Source organism: Cordyceps javanica, chromosome 1 (assembly GCF_051103115.1).
Source record: "Cordyceps javanica chromosome 1, complete sequence".
In the NCBI taxonomy this organism is placed as follows: Eukaryota; Fungi; Ascomycota; class Sordariomycetes; order Hypocreales; family Cordycipitaceae; genus Cordyceps; species Cordyceps javanica.
The window spans coordinates 2,549,464-2,572,051 of NC_139295.1; the positions used below are offsets into that span (position 1 = coordinate 2,549,464).

Sequence of the window (22,588 nt, forward strand, 5' to 3'; positions counted from 1 at the left end):
CCGGAAGCTTTTGCTGCGTTTCCTCGAGTTGGCAAGCGAGTGGCGTTCTTGGATGAAACATTCATCGTAAAACGAAAAGACGAGCATCAGTTTACAGAAACTATGCGTCGATAGCTAGCTTTTAGCTGTCGCTGCTCGCGCCGCTCAAGCGCCGACGACCGAACAAGAAGACGGACCATACGATACGCAAACGTTGGGCGACAAGCTAAACGGCCAAGCCCCCTCTCCCTCGAGGCAACACCCGATCGACGGATTGGCTACAATCCCTTTTGAGACAGCTACATCTTCGAAAACGACGACATGCCAGTGGGCGTCTCAAGCGGCCTCCCCGCCGGATGGGAATGGGACTACGATGGCACGCGCTGGTTCTACACGTTCAAGGCCAACGGCCACGTCCAGTACCACTTCCCCTCTGAAGGCGACGAGTTTCCCGACTTTGTCGGCGCCGCGGAGCCCGCGCCGAACCTAGAACCCGAAGAGCGCCTCGAGTCGCACCAGCAGGTGAAGCGCGCCACAGGCACCGCGCCGCCCGTGGCCGGGAGACGAAAGAAGCAAAAAGAGAACGTCATGACGGCGACGGCACGTCCGGTCGGCATCGAGTGGGACGGGGATGTGGGTGACGGAAGCAGCGAGGAGGAGGAGGGCGGCGACGGCACCGGCCCCGGCCCCGGGCACGTCGTCTTCGAGCCAGAGAACCTCATGTTTTTGGGGCCGCAGGCGTACACAGACGTCAGCCCGCTCAACGACGAGGAAGAGGAGGCGGCCAAGCGGACGGTCGTGGGGGTTGTGAGACCAGACGGCGTCAGCCCGGCGGAGACGAACAGCGCGGGGACGCCAGCAGTGAAGCGAGCGGAGCCGGCGACGGCGACTGAGGAGACCCGGAAGGCGAGCGAGGACGGCGAGACCGGCCATGTCGTTGCAGCAGAGCTTATCCAGGCCGAAGTGGCATTGATGCCATCGGTGAAGCAGAATAACGAGGGGTCAACAGCCACCGTTGAAGAATCGACGGTAGAGCATGAATCGAAGCCGTCGGAGCAATCTACAACGTCCCCGGTACTGCAAGAACCGACCCCTCCACCGGATCAGCATGATCAAGCTCCCGTCATCCAAGCGGCTGCGGCACCACCACAAATGCATCACGGCCCGGTCGTGTCGGCGCCGCCGCCGCCATCATCGCAAGGCCCAACTCACACGACTGCGGCTGAGCCGTCGCTCGTCCCGCCACGGTACGAGCTGCCTGCGCCGAACTCGCCGTTCAACCCCGTGGGCATCATCGCAGAGATGCCCACGGAGGACACCCCGCGCTCGCACATTGAGCTGAACCCGATCCCCGTAGAGATCATGGACTCTTCTGTGCTGGCGCCCATCGAGACGGCACCGCCCTTTGGTGTCGCCGAGCTCCCGGGCCAGAGCAGCAGCACCGCCGCAGCCAGCGCCGCCCCGGCGGCGCGGCAAGTGCTGCAGCAGCGTCCGCAGCAGGGCGGCGCATCCTTTCCGCCGGCTATGCGCATGAAGATCAAACGGAAACCCACGAGCCCCAACGCCGCGATCCCGTCACCCGTGTCGGCTGGATCCTCCTCCTTCACCGTCCTTTCCCCATCAGCCGTGTCTCCTCCGTCAGTCTCCGCGCCATCCCCAGTGATATCGGCCCCTTCAGCACCCACGCCGCCTCCGCCTGCAGCGCCGCAGTACAGAGCGTACGCGCCGGTATCGCCGCTACTACGCGCGGACACGGAGCCCGTGGGGGTTGTCTCTGCGGCCGCAGACCAGCATTTACAGCAACAGACGCAGAGCACGACTGCGCCGTCGTCGCCCGTGGCGAATCCGCGACTGGATTATGCGCCGACGGTGCTACGGCCGGCGGGCCGCAAGTTGACGAACGTGTCGCCGGAGCGCAAGCAGCATGGGGCTAGCCAACTCCCGGCAGAAGAGCTGGGGCTGAATGGGACGGTGAAGATATCGCCGCAGATTGCAACCGCGGCTGGTGTGTCGCCAGATGCTCGGCCACCGCAGGGACAAGCATTGCTTCCAGGCCGAATCCCTCCACAAACAGGAGTGCCCGTACAGACACAAATGCTACAAGGAGAGCAAGCGCCATCGCAAGCAGCATTGCCACAGCAAAGTCAACCTCACCAGCTCGCCAAGATGACGCCGCAAGGACAGATTGCCCCGTTGGGTCATTCTGGGCCTCGAGAACAGCTGGCTCAACAGGGACGAGTGCCACTACAAGAGCAAGTGGCTTTGCCAGGACAAGCTCCGCCGAGCACAATGCAGCCTCCCATGCAGCATGGTCCGCCGGTGAGCTTGGGACTCGGCCAGTATCCCCCTGTTCCAATACCACAACCATATGGCCAGTACCAGCGGCAATCACTTCACATTTCTCAGCAGCCCGGGCATCCATGGCTTACACCTGGTCAGCAACCTCTCAGCCAGATGGGTACTATGCCTCAGCAGCAGCAGCAGCAGCAACAGCCTGCGCCGGCTTGGATGAGGCAGTCAATGCCGCCGGGATATCCTCAACTGCCACCTAACGGAAGGCACTCCATGATGGCCCAAACGACTTCAAGTCCGATCCCCTTTGGTGACCAGTATCAAGTGTCCCCTTCCTCCACGTCGCCGCCGAACCAACCATCTATCAATCAAGGGCGTCATCAGGCCTTCGCGGCGGAGTCAAAAGTTGCGTCGCCGTTACGGCCGAGAGCAGAAAGCCAGCCATCAGGCCTCCCATTGCCTACGTCATCTCTATTGAAGACGCCACAATCATCTCCAGCAGTGCAGCCGACCGTGTTGCCACCCGTACAGGAACTGCCCAAGCCAGGCAACGTCAAAGTCGGCACAGGCTCAAACTGCGGCGGCCCCGCTGCTGGTCCATGCTTTCCCCCAAGCAGAGATCATCCCATCGGCCTCGTGGGTGACATTGCTAATCAGTTTGCTGCGGAGATGCAGGCCCTCTTGGGATCCAGCTCGGTGCCCTCCAGCGGCGCCGCCCCGTCCACCAATGCCGGAACAGTCAATCCTGAGCCCGAGAGCATCAACAGAGAACTGTCGCCGAGCCATGGACGTGGGATTGGCCGCATCGAAGAGCATGAGTCAGCATCCGCTCCTGCAAGCGCAAAGGAGGGCTCTATGCTTTGCTCGGGGCCTGCTAAACCGGCCCAGCCTTCACCGCAACCCGACTCAACGCAGACGCAACACCCGCCACCACTGCAGCAGGTTTCACTTCAGCCCTCGCCAAGTCCCCCTCGCGTTTCTGTGCCTATAAACCGGCAGCCTGGGGCTCTTCCTGTTCTTTCGCAAGGCGCACGGGCCGGCGCGGCGTCAGCAGGCCAAGCGACGCCTCCTAAATTCGTGATGCCTCACGGATCCGCGCCGCCGCAGCAGTGGCTGGGCAACATGCAACAGCCCATGCAGCGACCTCCGTCTGTGCCACCACAAATACATATGCAGCCCAGCAGGAGTAAGGAAAACAAGTGGACAAAGTGGTTCAAGAGCTCCAAGTCCGAGAAGAAGCCTGAAGCTCATCTAGGCGAGATGTCACAACAGCAGCATCCTTCTCAAGGCTGGGGACAGCCGCAGCAGTGGCAGCCTGGGCCTCCGATGGCCGGCCATCCCATGCAACGCCCACAGATTCAAGGTCAGCCAATCCAGGGATTCGAGCCTGGTGGTCCTATACAGGGACACCGTATTCAAGGACAGCCGCTCCAAGGACAACTCATGCAAAGGCAACCGATAAGTAGCCCTTTGTCGCCACAAAATATCCCAATGAATACGCATCCGTCTCATCAAGTACCTACAAGTCCACAGGTGAATCAGATGCCTCGGCTGACGACTCAACAAGCTCCTGTGGGATCACATCCTCCACAGCAATACCCGCCATTCCCAACCGGCCAACCTATGCATATTAGGCAGCCTTATGGTGCTGCCATGCAGCAGTCGCAACCTATGGGACATGGGTTGTCCATGCAGCCTCCAGAAGCTGCAGGATCGCTTGCACCATCGCAAAAAATGCCGTCACGGCACTCAGATGGCCCCCCGCTAAACAGTATTCCATCCTCACCACAAGCGGGCGCCTTGCATGCCCTGCCACCAGGTCAGATAGCATCGCCAATACAAAGTAACCTCATGCCGGCACCGCTTTCACTGAGGCCAAAATCCGAGGTGCCAGCCGGGGCACCAAGTAGCAGCCAACATAGTTAGAAGCGTGTTGGCCCATTTTGTTCCCTTGAATACCCTATATCATAGAAGCATAAAGCCTTTTGGAATGATTAACCTTGTTGCATGGCGTGATCTTATATTCCGCTAATTTTACAATGAAATACAATGAAGTACAATGAAGTACAATACAGCTTCTTTCGTTTATCCGTCAAATGCATCCCGCAACTTGCATGATTGACCATTCGCTGCCTTGGCATTGCATGCATCGCATGTCCGTCCATGCGCAATCAGCAGCACATGCAGCGGATACTTGAGGTCATCGGGTACTTTGGCGTCGAGGTGCGCCTGCGCCTGCTCCCGCGTCGCCTCCAGCGGCCGCCAGCCCATGGTTCCCGTGAGCCTGTATACGTGCGTGTCGACGGCGAAGCTCGGCCGCTGCAGGCAGAAGAGCAGGACGCAGCTGGCGGTTTTAGGGCCGACGCCCGGGAACGCCAGCAGCTCCTCCATCGCGTCGGCGTCGCTGGCCCGGAACATGTGGTCGAGCGAGTAGGTGCCGTACTTGGCGTGCACCGCGGCCAGCAGGTTGATGATGACCCTGCTCTTGGTCGCGGCGAGGCCGCCGCTCTGAATCGCCCGTTGCAGCTTCGGCTGGCCGCCCGAGACGATGGCCTCCCACCGGTCCGAGCCGCCGTAGACGGCGTCCATGCTCTTCTTGGCGCGCGTCGAGTTGGTCGAGCTGGTGTTTTGGGACAGGATCGTGCGCACCAGCGCGTCCAGCACCGACGGGGAGTCGCCGCAGCCGGCCGCCGTGCTGGAGGCGACGACCTTGGCCGGGCGGGTGCGCGCCCCGTGCAGCGCCGTCAGGATGTCGTGGGCCAGCACGCAGTCCTCGGGCGTCGGCCGGGCAAAGTCCGGGAACGGCGTGGTGGTGATGTGCTGCGTCTGTTTCGATTTGCGGCGCGACTTTGCTGGAGGAGGGGGTGAGGGCTTGACGTCGGCGACGGACGACAGCGGGATGTCGGATAACGCATCAGCGGCTTCAGTCTTGACTTCCTGCTTGACAATGGCCTTTTCCGAGGCTAATGGCTGCTTATTCTTGGTGATGCGCATTTGCGAGCGCAACCCCTGCCGCATCGGCGTGGCGGCGGATCGGGCGCCACGGCGTGAATTTGTCTGTGTAGCAGCCATTGCGCGCGTTGAGTAAGGTCTTGTTAGAGTAAAGACTATGTTTGCGAATTTTTTTGTTAATTGTAGAATGTAGATGGAAGGATGCATCTCCTCGGTGGCGAACGAAGAGTGCTGTCTCAAATTTTGAGCCAGGGTGGGAATGTATGACGATGGCCTACTCAGTATGGTAGGACCTTGATTTCGAGTGATGTTCAAGTAGACACCACTACTCTAGGAGTGTAGGAAATCTCTCCAGCCACCAAGGCAAAAAATGAAGTTTTTTTTCTATGGCGATTTCTAACAAATCGATTAACTCTACCAAAAGTCTTTCATTATGACTCCAAGCATGTCAACTTGGTCTAATAAACCCGGCTGTTTTTGGTGCGAATCGCCGTGCGGGAATGGGCCGGCCTCTTTATTAGCTTTGTGAAATACGTGGAACGTTGCCTTGGTCGGTATTTCGCGCTTCGGCATGCTATTTCTGCATTACGTCTGATTACAGCTGTCCGAAATCAACGTTCAATGAGGGGTAAACAAGCATGTGCAGGCCTCGTGTCTCAAAGGACCTCAGAGGACAAGACACAACGACAGAGTGGAAGATAGCCGACCAACTAATCTCAGTGTTGGCTTGGATTCTTTCATTGATAGCCAGACACGAGTTCGGCCACGACAATTCTGCCATGATTGCAGTCGGGACAGTTTTTCACAGCTTCTTTACCCAACGATTTGCCAGATTTCTGTTTGCGACGCGCGACAGTGTTATATGTTCTAGTACGATATGCGGCTTCGAGGCGGACTGTCGTCTATTGTAAACCCCAGTTGGGCACAATGCACCAGGCTGCCATTGTGCCATCAGTTCTAGGGGCCACTAAAGTCCGCTTCTAGTTACAAGAACAAGGCACTAAGCTGGTAATTGAATAAATGTATCCGTACTCCGTATAGGGTGAGGCCTGTATCAGGCCCGGATCCCCCTCCTCCATTCGGCGGGGTTGCAGGGATTAGGCCAGCCTCGAGAATTTCCGTTGCATGCATGGAGTAGACCGAGGCTGACTGGGGTGCCTTGCGCTATGATTCAATAGCACGCTCTGCCTTTTCTCGACTTACGACACCTTTTGTGGGAGGCGATCGAATTAATCCCGTGCTGAAGCCGTGCTAGACGAAGCCGAAATATGCAGGTACCGGTCAAAGCAACCCTCTTTCGGTGCAGCCGCTTTCATCCAGTATAAATCGCTTTTTCCTTCTTCATGCTACTTTAAAAAAGCTCTGCTTGCTTCAGCGAATACCGACGCTACCAACCGTTCCGACGGAGAGGGCCGCCAAAGACAACTGCAGGTCGAGTGGGGGGAAGGATCGGTTTGCAGGTCCTGCTCAGCCGTCCAACTCACCTTGCATAAGTCGCGATCAAATTTAGCTCTAGAATCTATTCTTATAGACTGCACTAGCTCATGAGGTGTTTCAGAAACTGGCCCCGGAGAATGACGATAAGTAAAGGTCAGGACGACTGGTATCGTATCACGAGGCAGGTACCGAGCTCTGTTGGCCACCATCGCACACAACTGTGCCGCTTCGACCAGCCATTTCAACATCCCTGGAAGCCACCAGCGCCTATGGACGGTCATCAGTCTCGCTGCCACGACGGAAATGCTCCAACTCCGCCCCTGCTTTTACTAGCTGCATATCTGCATGCAGAATGTCTACTGGCCGAGCAGGGATAGAACCCACAACAAGTCAGGTTGAAGGCTATTCTTCAGCTCAATACATTTAAAACCCAAGGTTGCCCCTCATTATATCACGTACCCTTACTATCCCATCAGCTTCGGTCCGCCCTTAGGTGTCCGAGTCCTACCAGAATGACACAGGCATGACATATGATGTTGTGTACCAGTCTATGTGAAACTGACATGCTGGCAGATACGGTTCTTCGATCGATCCATTACTCCGTCTAATGACGGACAAGATACTGCGTTGCCTTCCACGGAGAGTCCTCCCTCGCCTTTCGTGTTCTCGGCCAGCAGCTCTACACCCCCACAGAACGAATTCAGTTTCAGAACTCCATCGGTATCAGTTTCTCCTACTCCTGGCGCAGATTCAGGCGATTACATATTTTCTCCGTCCCCAAGCCCAGGACCATTGGCAAGAGCCAGAGCCCGCGCTGGGTCTGCTCACTCACCTGCGAACGACAATGGAACACTTTCCGATCTACATGATCTCTCACTGGCACTGCCTGACGATCTTTCGAACCAAACACCCCGGACTTCTAGGCCAAACCTTACAGTTTCCGGACAATCTCCAGGCCATGAGGGGCCATCTCGAGGATCAACACCGAAACTGCCACCAACGCGCTATGATATTGCAGAGGAAGACCCCCCGGAGGATGAATTTAACTCGGCCGAGTTCCAGTCCGCATTACGTCTCACAAAGTCTCTTACACGAGAGTTGGCCGACGTTCTGAGCAGTAGTCCTCTGCACCAAGAAGAAAACTCTATAATGCATACGCTGCATCAAAGGGCTTCTTCCATGGCAGACTTCAAACCAACCAGAACTCGAACGGTGGGCTTCGTGGGCGGCGCCGGCACCGGTAGGTCAAGGCAAAGTTCCGTTTCTGCTGCGGACACTAATACTCCAGCAGGGAAGAGCAGTGTCTTGAACTCGCTCCTAGACGTAGAGGATCTGGTCAAATCAGTGAGCAATACAATATGTTTTCCTGTTGTAAGGCTTTACTGATGACTACTACCAAATAGGGTAATTCTGGTGGTGCTTGCACCTGTGCAGCTACAGAGTTCCATTATCACGAGTCAGACACGCTCAGCATTCAAGTTCAGCTATTTGACGAAGACGAGCTCCTGAGCCAGCAAATGTGCCTCCTCGAGTCTTACCGCCATTTCCATTTTGCATACGTGCTTAATACAAACGATTCTGACGCGGCAGAAAGAAGTCACTTCAAAAAGCGGGCAAAGCTTGCCAAAGATACATTTTATTCACTGTTTCACACCCGCACTCCATGTCACGACACTCTTCTACATGCAGACAAGGGTGAAGTTGAATGCATTTTTCGAAGGCTAATCAGGGAGTTGAGACCTGTCAGCTCCCAAACAAACATGACCAATCTCACGAAAAGCGCTTGCGCGGAGAAGCTTTTGGAACTCTCCTCCGCTCCGGCCTCTGCCGCAGAATCCGCCACCCGGGCTGCTGCTTGGCCTTACATCGAGAAGATCAAGTGAGACTCCCACATTTCTCACAATCTTGGAGCACTGTGCTGACCTACAATAGAGTATTCCTTAATGCGCAAATTTTGAAGAAGGGTTTGGTGCTTGTAGATCTGCCAGGTACATCCTCTACTTCTTGGACGCTTGGATTACCGGTGTTTAACTCTTTCAGGACTTCGCGACATAAACTCGGCACGAAGAAACATCACTGAACTTTATGTTCGTACTTGCAACGGGATATTCGCAGTCTGCCAGGCTGGACGCGCTATAGATGACGAGAATGTTCAGGATATTTTCCAAATGGCCGAGCACCTATCCGACATCAACATCAGCATCATATGTACACGATCAGAGGCAAGTATTATTCGGCTACAGCTTTCTCTCTGCTGGAAAAATACTAAATTCTAACACGGCTGACGATGCCCATTCTCTATCTCAGGATATTCAGGCAAAGGAGTCCCAAAAGGACTGGCCTGGAGAACGTGCCGATTTCATCGGCGAAAAGCTGGCAGCCATCGCGGAGTGTGAAGCTGACATTGAAGAATTGGATGAGGAACTGGAAACCCTTCCAGAGAAGGAAGATCGGCTGCGCGAAGACGATCGGAAGGCGTCTGACCTCAACGACCGCAAACGCCGGGCTGAGTGAGTATAGCATGCCAAATCATCCAAAACAAAACGAACAATCCATGTTTAACTGAATCGAATAGAAAAGTAAAGAGAGAGCTTCGGTTTGAGTGAGTTCAAGCCATTCCCATTGAAGATACTACTAGAAAGACGATCGAAGAGGTTATTAATGCTCCCTTTAGGTTGCTGCGCTTCCTCGTGCAAACCCGAAATGGCGACATTGTCACGCAATTATCCACAGCGTACCGGGCCGCCAACACCAATACGGCTACCAATGTCTTCTGCGTGAGCAATACTCTCTACTCCAAGAGGCGAAACGCGAGACTAAGTGCTGCCTTGCCCTTCCTCCAACTGAGCGGCATCATCGAGTTGCGTCGGCACTGCATCTCGATTGTATCTGCAAACCAGCACCGCGAGGCGTCGGTTTTTGTAAAGACCGACGTCCCCAAGCTTCTGGCTGACATTGGTCTGTGGGCTCAGTCCGGTGTGGATACTTTGGACGGCGAAAGAAGAGCTGCTGTGAAGGTCGTGCTGGATAACGTAGAAAACCGGCTACAATCTGTGAGTTTCGATTAGTTGAAATATCCAGTCTGCTCTTCTTTGTTAATTCTCTCACGTAGAACCTTTTTGGGCGCCGCGCACCTACTCAAGAGTTGTCCCGTGCACTCTGCCAGATTTTCCGGACAGAGATCTACGACAGTAGGTGCAATCCATTTCATTTCTGTGTCTGCATCTTGTTTTTATTCTCTTTTCTATCTCTTTCTTTTTCCGATCTGGATTCCGATCTGAATGATACTAAGACATTCTAAACAGTGCGTCTCGTGTCACAATGGAGCACATCGGCGCGTGCGGCAGCCTATGAATGGCGCAGCGTAAGTAATGCAGACGCCCGTTGTTATCTCGCTCGTAGACTGACTCTCATCCACAGTGGCATCACAGTATGCCGCACACACTGCAGCTGTACCGCTCCAGCTAACCTTTTGCTAGTGACATATAGTGCTTACTGCCGCAACTACGGGAACCACAGCACGGCCAAAGCTAGAGATCGTAACTGGAACGACGAGGCCATTCGGCACATGGTCCGGGACATGACGACTCCCTGGAGCACCGTTGAGTCACGTTTGCAAGAGGAATATGCCAGAGTATCCGAGTTCTTCAGAGACTCGTTAGACTCAGCCATTCATCCGCTTTGTATGTGTAGCCGAGAGCACGTCACTACTCACCGGAGACTGATCATCTTACGTTGACCGCAGATGACGACGACGACGACAACAACCCTATACAATGGGCTGCCACTTTGGAACCTTTGCGACGAGCCATGTTATTAGAAAAATTTGTTCTTCTCGATGCTCTTGAAAACGCATTCGAAAAAGCCTCGCTACAATTAAAGTGAGTGGTCAAGCTCAATCGCGAAGCGCTCCCCCCCTCCTCTATTGTACTGCGAAACTGAGCATTTCCTAGGCAGCTAAAGATCGACGGGCTTACAAGCTGGAGAACGTCATATACTGGGGTCTACATGGAAGGACCCTACAATACAGCCATGCATGATAGCGGTGAGTGGGCATACTGAGAGCATCAGCACCTTTGAAACAACGGACGGGCAAGAGTAGTAATTTGCGAATCCGTCACTGTCGTCTAGGAACCGGCTCGGATGGCAGGCGAAAATCGACCATTACGGGGGCGTTTGGCAGCGAGGACCTGTTTGACGACATCATGACGAAGCTGCGGGCCGGCTTCGGGACGCTCGCCGCCGCGGCGCAGGCCGACGTGACGGCGGCCGTGAACGCGCACCTGGCCCAGGTCGGCGCGACCCTGGATCTCGTGCGCGACGGCAACGCCGTTATCGAGGCCCAGAGAGACCTTGCGTTCCACGGCAGGGTGAGCGAGGCCCTGCGGGCCGGCCAGGACAAGATGCGAGACATTGTCGGCCGGCTCGAAGCCTAATCAATCAACGCGCAGGCAACCATGACAGTCTTTGTAAAGAGGGTAAGGTGAACAGAGAGGTTGGACATGACTCTTTATTTTCAGAGGGAATTCGTTTCAACAGTATATTCATTTCCATAAAGGCAATAAATTCAACATTTATCGTACTCATTGCTGTTCAATTGATCTGGAAACTACGTTGCACCCTCGGTAGCTCTACTGACTTTTCCCGATGCCGAGTCTAGATGAGGTAAAGAGGCAGTGAGCGGCCGAGGGAAGAATATTTTCACGCATGGAGAATATGCCACATCAGACATTGTATTTGAAAATCGCCAAACGCAATCCACAACTATTGTTTCATCTGGCGCTGTCTGAATGCGCAAATGCCAATTGCCCCATATGCTATCTAATAGATGCAAAGTCTATATTCCCGTCTAATTAATGGCCCTCTATATTCTATGTATCATGATATTCGTACCAACTATACCATTTCATTTTCATGGCGACTAGTTGTTGTGTCGCGCCGAGGACGCGAAAACAGGCGTGTTCGGTGCGACTCTGTTGACGACCTGTGAACCGCGGCCGACGTCGTCGAGCCGCGAGGCTCCGACTCGGCTCCCTCTGAAGCTCTCTCTGCTCTCTCTTTTTCTCGAATAGACGCCATCCTGCGCGCAAGCGCCTGGTCGCGGCGGTTCTCAAAAACGTCACCAAAGCTTGTGAGGGCAGCCTCCTCCTCCATAATGGTCATTTCACGAGGGGCGTTGTGTGTTCTATGGACGGATGCTTTGCGCAGAGGCGCAGATATAGGCTTAGAGTGATCATCACCGCCTGGGTGCTCGCCATCCACATCCTTGCCATAGGCGGGAGGAGCAGGCATGTTGGACCAGTACATGGGGGTGTCGCGGCTGCCACCGGGCTCGATGCGCATGGGGGCTTGGATGCCAACCTCGAGCATCTGGGCCATAAGCTCCGTCACAAACCTGTTGTGACGGTTGAGACGCAGCAGTTCATTCTGGAAATTGGTCTTGTGGAAGAAGATGATGTTCATGGTGCACGAGCGCAGCTGATCGATCGATACCATTTCAGAAATGATGGTAGCCTGGTAGTCACGCTTGTTCTCGAGGCAAAAGCTGCGCATGCGATCTTTGAGCTCATCAATCTTTTCGACCGGTGTACCGAACCGCATCACGAGAGGAACGGGGTCGGCGAGACCGTTGGACCGTCTCTGGTTGAGAATGAAGAGGTTATTCAGCACAGAGTTGGGGGCCTGCACAATGTGGCCCTGCATCTTCTTGAACTCGGTATACAAGAGTGAAATTTCTGTGACATAGTAGTCATCACCAGTCATCTTATCTCCGGTAGAGCCATAGATGGTGACACGGTCACCAACATCGAATGGGTGCTTGACGAAGACGAAGATGATGGACTGGAGGAACTCTTGTGCTGTAGCCTGAAGCACCCATGCAAGACCCAGAACAGAGGTACTAGCAGAAGCTAGGCCGGCAGCTGCAGAACCCGAGAGGATGGAAATAAAGACGATGATGGACACAATGACAATGATGAACAGAAATACCTTGTCGAGCTTCTGGATAACAGAGTCAAGATCCTTGAGCGAGGCCGCGATAGCCTTTTTTTCGAGATGAATTTCGTTACAGACCGTCTCAAACTCCTGGACAGAAATATCGCCATTGAGATCCTTGTCAAAGACCATGAAGGCGGCGTCGGCTTCCTCGTCGGTGGTGAAGACTTCTCGAATGTCCTCCATATGGACCGTATCGCGGTCGGGGCGGACGAGACTGCGATAGATGAGGCGAGCCAGCGTGTGGGCAGAGGTAGTGCTCCGCAGCAGCTCGGTGACGACTTTGCGTGGCTGATTGTCGTTGACCTTGCGACCAATCAAGTCGTTGCCAACCTTGCCGGCAACGTATCCGACCTTTCCCAGGACATTGCGGGCATTTGCGTGAAAGATGCGCATGGGGGTTTGTGTGCCACTGATGCGTGAGTTCTCGTCTTTGAGAAAGGTGTCAGTGTCTTCGATCTTGGCTTTGGCATGCTCGAAGAGCTGCACAAGCTGTCGGATGTCGCCTTTGTTGTTTTCGATGCGAGTGGCGTAGGTGCGCTGATGAAACGACGTGGCAATCCATTGAATGATGATCTTCTCGATGAAGTTGAGGGTGAAGAGGACAAAGAGCGCAATGATGACTTTGTAGACAATGTTGATCCAGTTTTGCGAGTCGGCCTTGTCTTTTCCGCCGATGGGTTCGACGGTCTTGTCGGCCGTGGTGGGCTTGAAGGAGACGAGGATGGCGAGGAACCAGAGGAACATGGCGGCATGTAGCTCGAGCTGGGAGCCTACATCCTTCCACTTTTTGGGGTTGGTCGAACCTCCCATCTTGCAGAGGGCCTGCATGATGGGAGGCAGCAAGTTGGTAAACATGCGTGACACCCAAAGAGAGCACCAGACAATCTCGAGCCAAATGCCAAACCACATCAAATCGACACCTCCATTGCCGCCAACAGCATGGCGTCTCTTGTCTACAGCAAAGGCGCCGAGAAGCACGGGCAACAGCAGCAGAAGGGCCACGGGCAGCATGTAGGCAATGTAGCGGATGAAGCGAGGGAATTTTTTCAAAAAGTTCCACAGCTTGAAGAGAGCGGCATCTTCGTTTCTCTTTCTCTCCGGGCCGTGGGGCGAGTCAATCTGATTAAAGGCATCTTCGGGAGCGGGGTTATGGGCGCGATTGCGGGAACGAGAGCGTTGCAGGTCGAGCTCGTGCTGTTGGTCAGAGATGAGTTGCTCGGCGCGGAGAAGCGCGAGATCGTCGTTGAGTTGGGTCATGTCGGGATGGCGACCAGGCGACATGGCTCGTTTTTCATTGTGGTGTTCGCCTTGGCCGTGGGCGTCATCGGGAGCCTCGACGGAGTAGTGGTTGTGATAGTCCTCGACCGAATTGTATCGGTCCGTAGGAGGACGTACAGGAGCAGGGCCAGCCATGTTTGCGTGTTGCGGTATTTCCGTGTACAATATGAATGCCAATTAAAAAAAAAGACCTCTAATGCGCAACCGAGCACTGACACAGGTACTGGAGAGAAGTCATTCGCGGGTGTTGAGCGACGCCGACGTCAACGTACGGGATGGTGCAACGTCGAAGAGAACCGAATTGGATATGATGATTAAGTATATAGGAAAGAAGAGAGTAGAGAGAAATGGACGCAGACCGCTGCGTCCTCTTTCAACAGGTCGGCGGCCGCTTGTTCCTTTGCGAGGCCCAGCGTTGCTCAAAAACGTGGTGGAGCTTGGTGACGAAATGCGATGGGCACACCCCGTTTGGTGGCTGAACAAAGTTGGAGTGGATCGGAGGTCGGAAAGGGCAAATATTCATGCGAATGATACGAAGTGAAGGGAAGAACAAGGGAAGGATAGAGAATATTTGAAAAAAGAAGAATCAATTGATAGTAGGAGAATGAAGAAGAGGAGAGGTGGGAAGGGAAGAAGAATCCAGGATGGCCAAGTTTCCATCGAGGTAGGCGGCGATTGACGGCTTTACAAACGGAGAAAGAGACGGAAGAAAAATAAAGAAATAAAAATAAAATAAAAATAAAAAACAACCGAAAATTGAAAATGAAAATTAAAAAGATGAATCTAGGGCAGCCAACAAGCCCGGAATGTCCAGTTAGGGAATACCGAGCGTAGTGTACAGTAGTTGGGTGGTTTGTGCTATTCCTGGTGCACACACGCAAGCACTAACTATCAGTACTTGGCAGCTTGGGTTACCCAGTATTTAGGTGACGATGGGATCCGCCATACAGGATTGAAAAAAACCTGTTCAAGGGCCAGATGGATTCGTCTAGATTTGCCTTGGCGGCGAACCGGAGCGTCAGGACAAAGGAAAATTGTGGTTCAGGGAGAGCAGGGTTGCAATGCAATCAGTATGACTGGTGGTGCTTGTGCGTTGCTATCGTTTGGCGGCGGAGGCGGCGGCGGCGGTGGTGCTTAGTTTGTCACTGGCGGGCGGGTTTTTGGTGGAGTGCCCCGATTAGGCGATCCAGTTTTTTCTCCCTCTATGCCTCTTGCTCTGTCTCTCTCCAAAGCCAAAATATTCACATGCCGAGGACATGGTGGACTACTTAGGTGACTGACTAGGTAGGTTGGCAGGTACTGGTGATGGCAATTTAGTTGAATGATTCCCTGTAACAACCTTGAAGGTATATAGCAAGATGCCATCCATCACACAAAAACACTGCCACAGGTAGTCGATCCCGTTCCGTATGTTTGACCCGTGAATGAGTTGTCAGGTCCAGCATCGACGTTGGGATAGAGTGCGCTACTTATAGGTTACCGCAGTCTCATACGACACAACTTCAGGTGTACCAGTACGCGGCTAGGTGGTCTGTTTCAGCACGTTGGTTAGCCTAACGGTATCATGTATGTTCAGTCTAAGTACATGTTTCATCTGCAGCCGTCAAGGCAAGTGGGGAGCCAGTGCCAGTGCTTACCAGTACAAGAAGATAATCCGTACTTGAAATGAGCATTGACAACTGCCAGACTATAAATATCTCCCGCAATATCAGTGCTGGTACTCCGTACCGGCTTGCCTGCAGCCCAGTTCGAACCAGAGAATGCGATCCGCCCATGTTGCTTTGGATTCGGCTCTGGTTAAAATCGTACTAATTGGTCTAATCCGTACTCCGTACTTGGAGTTTCTTTCTTTTGTTTTTCTTGCACCAGTAGCTTTCTCTGTGAATTTCCGCTTTTGCCTCTTTGGTAAGTACTGAGTACCCATTCTTATTAATCCCCTGGTTGTGCCAGAGCTGCGGACCGGTAAAACACCGGCGAGCCGCCCACTATTTATTGAGCAACCCATCGTCATCCGCCAGTCACCTGGAGTATCCTTGTCTTGTTCAATTAACCACTCGGGCAATCATGCCTCCAGAGCGACATGCACGCGCTAGTGGCCTTTCAAACATGGACTGGGATTCCGATATAGATAATCAAAGCATGGCAATACAAGAAAACATCCAAAAGCTCGACGTGTCAGCATTCCCCTTTATGCTCGGGCCAGGCATCCATGACTCGGCAACCAAATTCTTTCTTCCCTCGCACAGCCATGACTTTTCTGCTCTGAAACCTAGATCCATGCATCAAAACCGACCACTACGTGTAGATGGAGTAGGGCGGCTGACTCTCGAGAGCTTTCATCCCCTCGCGGCGCAGGCACAGGACCTCTTGGTCGCCATTGCCGAACCGGTCTCGAGGCCATCCTTGATCCACGAATATAAGCTCACAACTCATAGTCTGTATGCCGCCGTCTCGGTCGGCTTGACATCCGCAGACATCATCGCTGCTTTGGATCGATTCTCTAAATATGACCTCCCCCCAAACGTCGTTGAGTATATCCGCCACTGCGGCCAAAGCTACGGCATGGTGCGCATGGTCCTCAAGGATGCCAAGTATTTTCTGGAAACCAAAGACGTTGCGCTGCTCCGCATGCTCGTAAAGGACCCCCAGATCGGTCCTTGTCGCGTACAAAACGACGGCTCCATCACATCGACCTGCGCGCCTCCGGCTGCGAGCGTCACCATCGCTGGAACCTGGGCTGCGAATGGCTTGCGGGAGGTTGAGGGACTCCAACAACGCGTCCACCGGACACCCATGGCAACCGCCACCACTGGTATTCCTATTGCTGAAATGACCGTCGCCGCTCTGAAGGTTGAAGATGATGACGATGAGGAAACTCCTATCATGCATTCCTTTCAAATCAGGGACGAAATGGTCGGCGCGGTTGCTCAGCGCTGCTTTGCGCTCCACTACCCCGTGCTTGAGGAGTATGACTTTAGAAACGACCACGCCAACCCAAATCTAGAAATTGAACTTCGGCCCGGCACTCAAATTAGATCATACCAAGAAAAAAGTCTTTGTAAAATGTTTGGAAATGGAAGAGCAAGGAGTGGCATCATCGTGTTGCCCTGCGGAGCGGGAAAGACCCTGGTCGGTGTCACCGCCGCCTGCACCATCCGGAAGGGCGTTATTGTCCTCGCTACCAGCAATATGTCTGCTGTTCAGTGGAGGGAGGAATTCATCAAGTGGTCAAACATTAAGCCGGAAGACGTTGTCGTCTTTTCATCAGAGACCAAATCAGTCGTCACTAGTACCACCGGCATCGTCATCACAACGTATTCAATGGTGACGAACACACGAAACCGGGCCATTCAATCAGCTGAAATGATGCGTTTCCTGCAAAATCAAGAATGGGGCCTTATGCTTCTTGATGAGGTTCACGTAGTGCCGGCGCAAATGTTTCGGCGAGTTATCGGCTCAATCAAGGCCCATTCTAAACTTGGCCTCACCGCGACGCTCTTGCGCGAGGACGGCAAGATTGAAGACTTGAACTTTCTCATCGGGCCAAAACTGTACGAGGCGAACTGGATGGAGCTGTCGCAGCAGGGCTTCATCGCCAAGGTTCAATGCGCCGAGGTCTGGTGCGCGATGCCGCCGGAGTTCTACGAGCAGTATCTGAAAGGCGCCCCGCGCACTCGATCCATATTATGTGCCATGAACCCCATCAAGTTTCAGACTTGCCAGTATCTGATCAAGTACCATGAGAGCCGAGGTGATAAGATCATCGTCTTCTCAGATAATGTATACGCCCTGGAGGCATATGCCAAGAAGCTCATGAAGCCATTTCTCCATGGTGGAACGAGCAACGCCGAGCGTCAGGAGATTCTGAACTACTTCAAGAACGCGTCAGAGTGCGGCACGCTCTTCCTCTCCAAAATCGGCGATACGTCCCTCGACCTGCCCGAGGCGACGTGCTTGATCCAGATATCCGCCCAGTACGGGTCCCGGCGCCAGGAGGCGCAGCGACTCGGCAGGGTCCTCCGGGCGACGCGGAGGAACGAGGAGGGCTTCAACGCCTTCTTCTACTCGCTCGTGTCCAAGGGCACGGCCGAGATGGCCTACGCGTCGAAGCGGCAGGCCTTTCTCGTCAACCAGGGATACGCGTTCAGGGTGATTACGCATCTCGAGGGCCTGCGCAGCCTCCCCGACTTGGCGTTCCGCTCGGCTCAGGCCGTGCGGGAGCTGCTGCGGGAAGTCCAGGCCGAGATTGACACGAGCCGCTGCAAGGCCGAGGAAGAAGGAGACAGCGCCGGGCTGCTGACGGGGGGAAACATGTTTTATCGTGGATCCGATGGCCGACCGGCGCGACGACCCAGGAGAGCGGCGCCCGGCGCCCGGCCAAACGGACAGCATAGCAGCTTCTTCAAAGCGATTGCCCGGGACAAGGAGAGACGGAGGAAGAGGCAATAATGGCCGTAGAGAAACATGCTCAAGACACCCAGCACTCACCATTACTACATGTGCCACACACCCACTTTCTCGTACCTCCTTCTCCTCCCCCTCCTCCTTCTTCTTCTTCTTCTTCTCCCCCAGGCTCCTACTTGCTCAAAATCGTCGTCGTCATCTACCAGACCTGTGGTAACATGTGGCGGTGGAACAGCGGGCACAATCATCTGGAGAATTCCTCCACTGTGCTCCGTACTTGCGGACCTTGACCCGCCCAGGCCCGCAGCTCTATCCGAGTCTTTCAGAGCCGCGGTCAGCAACCACTAATGAAGTGCCAAGGAGAAGAGCAGCCAAGTTATTGCAAGTGAATGTAGATGAGATCCTTGAGGGGGGGGGGGAATATCAAAATTACGGGAGTTACGAGGATTATAGATCAGATCAAAAATCAAAAATGGCAAGTTTGTTTAGAAGAAGCCATGAATAGAATGTGAATCATAACTACTCAAGTATACCACGGGGCTTTATCAATGGTACTGTAGTGTTAACAGTTGCTCGGTGGCTGTTCAGTGTTCAGCCATCCACAGTTTGGGGCCTTTTTTTTTTCCTTTTTTCTCCTCGTCTCCCTTCCTTTTACTCTTTTGACCTAGGACATTCCCAAGTAGCTTTTTTTATTTTATTTTTTAAGCATCTCGTAAATAAAATGGGTCATGTCCACTTCATCAAGTGACGAATCGATCATCGTCGATCGGAGGAGAAGCAATCCAGTGACGCGCGGCTGAAGTTCCTTGGTTTGGTCAATTCATCCAGTCGGCACCAGCGATAAGAAGTAGCTAGAGCATCCCAATTTGTCTGTACACACACTCAAGCAGGATAGTTGGTTCTGCCGTTGTAGTTCGCTTCCCCACTCCCTTTTCTTTCTTCCGTCACTCAGCTTTGCTCCTCTGCCTCGTTACGCCGTCTCCTGTACAACTGCGCTGGGACTCGAAAGGAGTACTTCGCTCGTGTAGTCTCGGCTTCATGTGAAGCACACCTTTTTACATTGTATTGCTCTAGATTGCGTCTACTTTACACCCGCTGCTACCTTCACGTGCGCGTCCAGTCTATTGCCAACTTTGTAACCCCATCTATGCCAGCTTAATGCTCCAGTCGCTACCAACCTTGGCCCCAACGCGGCCCACCACGGCATACGCAGCCTGGCCCTTGGTTGCCGGACGATAATTCACCTGCACCGTCCAAGTCTTGCCTTCGGATTCAATCTCAACTTCCTTCCTGTTCCACGCGTCCGTTGCACCCACAATAATGATCTTGTCAACGTGCACCCGGCTCTGCGACTTCAGCCACGAGCCCGCCTTGACAGACTTGGTGCTTCGGCCCTCAGCGTCTACCGAACTCATTCCGTCCTTGCTCAGGCTAAATTTGCGGTAGATGTACTGGCCCTTCTCGTGTTCAAACGTGTCGCCGTCGTCGGCATACAGTTCGCCCTCGGCGGCGCCGTCTTTGGAGACTGAAACGACAAGGGTGTAGTCGTCGTATTTCATCGCCACGGCGGATCGTCGAGGGATATCGCGGCGTGCAAACACATGGCCACCGCGCATTAGCATAGGGATCTGATCTATGGCTGCGGCAATCGTGACTCGCTTGCCCTTTTGTGTGTTGACCAGATCGTAGGTGGTGTAGTCATAATAGACCTCGTCGTCGGGAATCCAAATGTCAGTTGAAAACTTGTTTTCTTCCACAATAGGCTTTACGAGAATACCCGTAGAGCCGACAAATAGTTGGTCGTCAACAGCAAAGCCGTCCTCTTCTGAAGGATGTGTCCAGTACATCGGACGAACAATGGGGCTTCCGTCACGGTTGGCCTGGAAAAAGGCCGTGTACCAAGAGGGAAGAAGGGCATATCGCAGTCTCAGGGCCTGTGTGAGAATACCCGTGTAGGGCTCTCCCAGAAGATATGGTTCGCGGCGACGCGAGTCAATGTGAGCATGCCCACGGTAGAACGGGTAAAAGGCACCAGCCTGGTACCAGCGGGCCATCAGATCTTTCGAAGGATTGCCAAAAAAGCCACCCACATCGGCGCCAGCAAAGGGAAAGCCAGATATGCCCTGGTTCAGGACCATGGGGATCGACGCAGCAAGGTGCTCCCATGTAGCTTGGTTGTCACCAGTCCACATAGCTCCGAGACGCTGGGAGCCAGAATAGAAGGAGCGGGTGAGCACAAATGGTCTACGCAACTCGCCCTTCTTGCGCGTTTTGAGAGCCTCAAACGTCGCATTGTGGAAAGTAAGACCATTGATGTTGTGGATATCACGATGCTCCCACTGGCCAAAGTGGATATTGTCCTTGGGCATGGTGGTTTCCGGCCCGTTGAACACGGACGGCTCATTCATGTCGTTCCAGATGAAAGTGTTCTCTGCCGTGCCCTGGAATTTGTCATACTTGTACAGCGTCTTCCACCAGTCAATAGCCTTGGGGTTGAAGCAGTCTATCCAGTTGGACGATCCGGGCCAGCACCATCCCTCATATACCTTGCCCTCCTTGTCATGGACAGCCAGGTCCTGCGAGCTGAGCTCATCATAGATGGGGTAGCCGTCCAGCTTCTTGATGTGCGGATCGATGATGACAACAAGCTGTCTAGAGTGGTCGTCTAGCTGTTTGCCCATGCCCGTAGGGTCAGTAAACGAATGGGGATCCCATGTAAAGTACTTTCTGTCATCCAGATACTCAATATCGAGCCAGATAACGTCGTACGGAATCTTAAACTTGTCCATCTTACGGTCAACGTCCTTGACATCATCATCAGAAATGTAGTTCCACCGGCACTGGTGGTAACCAATGGCAAACTCTTGCGGCATAGCAGAATAGCCTGTCAGTTCGCCATAAGTTCGGGTAAGATCCTGGGGAGTCGGGCCAAGGAACACAAAGACGTCGAGCAAACCACTCTCGGATATCCAGTGCGTCTCGGTGTTGGTCTTGCCAGTCTTCCCGAGCGTCAGAGGGTTACTGGCAGCCTTGGACTTGACAATGTCTACCCAGGTCTCGGCAGCATTCAACCAAAAGACGCCTACTGTGGAATCCTTCTTGTGGGCCTGCATAAAGGGGATAGACCCGTACAGCGTCATTGGGCTGTCCAGGATATACTCGAATACGTCGGAATTGTACATTCGGTAGGGCTCGTTGTGATTGCCGCTTCCGCCACGTGTCTGCTTCAGTGAAAGGGAGCCAGTGTGCTCCGGAATGCCGAATACGTGCTCGTATCCGAGGAACGAAATATCAAGAGCAACACTCTCGGGGCCACGGGGCTTGGAGTCAGTGTTACCTCCAAAGGTCTCATCCCACCAGGTCGATTCGTCCTCGCCATTGGTGTCTTCCTGGCCCTCTTCCTTTTCGATCTTGGGACGCCAGTGCTCCATGTTGAGAAAGCCGCGATTATTGAAGCGGATGTGAGATGCTCCGTCGCGTCGAAAATCGATTTCCAGAGGTGAGTACTTGATGGCAGCTTCCAGGTTACCCTCCTTGCCGTACTGAATATTCGTCTGGGTGTCATCTTGGTGAGACACCTTGGCATCTACATCCAGGCTCAGGCCACCGACAAGAACCCACTTGTCAGCTTCGTTGTACCTCTCCTTTCTGATTTTGCTGTCGTGACGCAATTCAATGTCTTGCTTTTGTCGTCGTTCCTCGTCGACCGTTACGCGAGCATTGCCAGACTTTAGGAATGAGACAGTAATAGGCAGGTTGACAGTGTCGCCCTTGGAGTTGATCGTCTTTTGTATCACAGCGTGAAGCTGGCCACTTTTGAATGATACGGAGGCCGGTTGAATAGCGTAGGGCGATTGCCATCGCGAGCTTTCGGTGGTGGCTTTGTCGGCGTAGGCTCGGTTACGCTTGCAGAAGCCTGATTGGTCGCATTTCTTGAAATCGTGTTCCTTGACAGACACTTTAATGACGTTAGTATACACGCGGTTGTCTAAACGGCGAATCGGCTTGCCTCCAGGCATCACAAGGCACATGAAAATGCCCAATGCGATGAGCACTGTCGTCCACGTCGAACGCAGCCCCATTGTGACGAGCTCGCGTCAGAGGGAGGTGGGCGACGAAAGATGATAGAAGAAACAGATTAAATCAAAAATGAAGCATCTGCAGCCGAATTGCAAATATGCAGTCCTGCCAGCCTGAATTGGATAGATGGTGACAGGATGTTGATGGTTACAGGCTGGAACATTGGACC

General features: G+C 53.8%; 6 protein-coding genes across 6 annotated transcripts; 3 read left to right on the forward strand and 3 right to left on the reverse strand.

The window, feature by feature from the left end:
* Positions 1-300: 300 nt before the first annotated feature.
* On the forward strand, positions 301-3,905 carry V2A60_000767 (uncharacterized protein; the record flags this gene model as incomplete). The annotated part of the gene is made up of 2 exons (XM_083252134.1): positions 301-3,682; positions 3,805-3,905. 2 exons carry the CDS (start codon positions 301-303, stop codon positions 3,903-3,905), a joined length of 3,483 nt encoding a protein of 1,160 aa, XP_083108260.1.
* A 451-nt stretch (positions 3,906-4,356) lies between these two features.
* On the reverse strand, positions 4,357-5,343 carry V2A60_000768 (DNA glycosylase; the record flags this gene model as incomplete). Its single annotated transcript, XM_083252135.1, has 1 exon — positions 4,357-5,343. The coding sequence occupies one exon, from the start codon at positions 5,341-5,343 to the stop codon at positions 4,357-4,359; it is 987 nt and encodes a 328-aa protein (XP_083108261.1).
* Positions 5,344-7,839: 2,496 nt separating this feature from the next.
* Positions 7,840-11,096, forward strand: V2A60_000769 (uncharacterized protein; the record flags this gene model as incomplete). The annotated part of the gene is made up of 14 exons (XM_083252136.1): positions 7,840-7,900; positions 7,952-8,004; positions 8,064-8,539; positions 8,593-8,648; positions 8,701-8,882; positions 8,968-9,170; positions 9,335-9,713; positions 9,773-9,851; positions 9,966-10,024; positions 10,081-10,090; positions 10,140-10,343; positions 10,406-10,541; positions 10,614-10,705; positions 10,792-11,096. 14 exons carry the CDS (start codon positions 7,840-7,842, stop codon positions 11,094-11,096), a joined length of 2,295 nt encoding a protein of 764 aa, XP_083108262.1.
* Positions 11,097-11,556: 460 nt separating this feature from the next.
* On the reverse strand, positions 11,557-14,070 carry V2A60_000770 (Mechanosensitive ion channel-domain-containing protein; the record flags this gene model as incomplete). Its single annotated transcript, XM_083252137.1, has 1 exon — positions 11,557-14,070. One exon carries the CDS (start codon positions 14,068-14,070, stop codon positions 11,557-11,559), a length of 2,514 nt encoding a protein of 837 aa, XP_083108263.1.
* Positions 14,071-15,999: 1,929 nt separating this feature from the next.
* Positions 16,000-18,384, forward strand: V2A60_000771 (uncharacterized protein; the record flags this gene model as incomplete). Its single annotated transcript, XM_083252138.1, has 1 exon — positions 16,000-18,384. One exon carries the CDS (start codon positions 16,000-16,002, stop codon positions 18,382-18,384), a length of 2,385 nt encoding a protein of 794 aa, XP_083108264.1.
* Positions 18,385-19,484: 1,100 nt separating this feature from the next.
* Positions 19,485-22,421, reverse strand: V2A60_000772 (glucan 1,3-alpha-glucosidase ROT2; the record flags this gene model as incomplete). The annotated part of the gene is made up of 1 exon (XM_083252139.1): positions 19,485-22,421. The coding sequence occupies one exon, from the start codon at positions 22,419-22,421 to the stop codon at positions 19,485-19,487; it is 2,937 nt and encodes a 978-aa protein (XP_083108265.1).
* Positions 22,422-22,588: the final 167 nt, after the last annotated feature.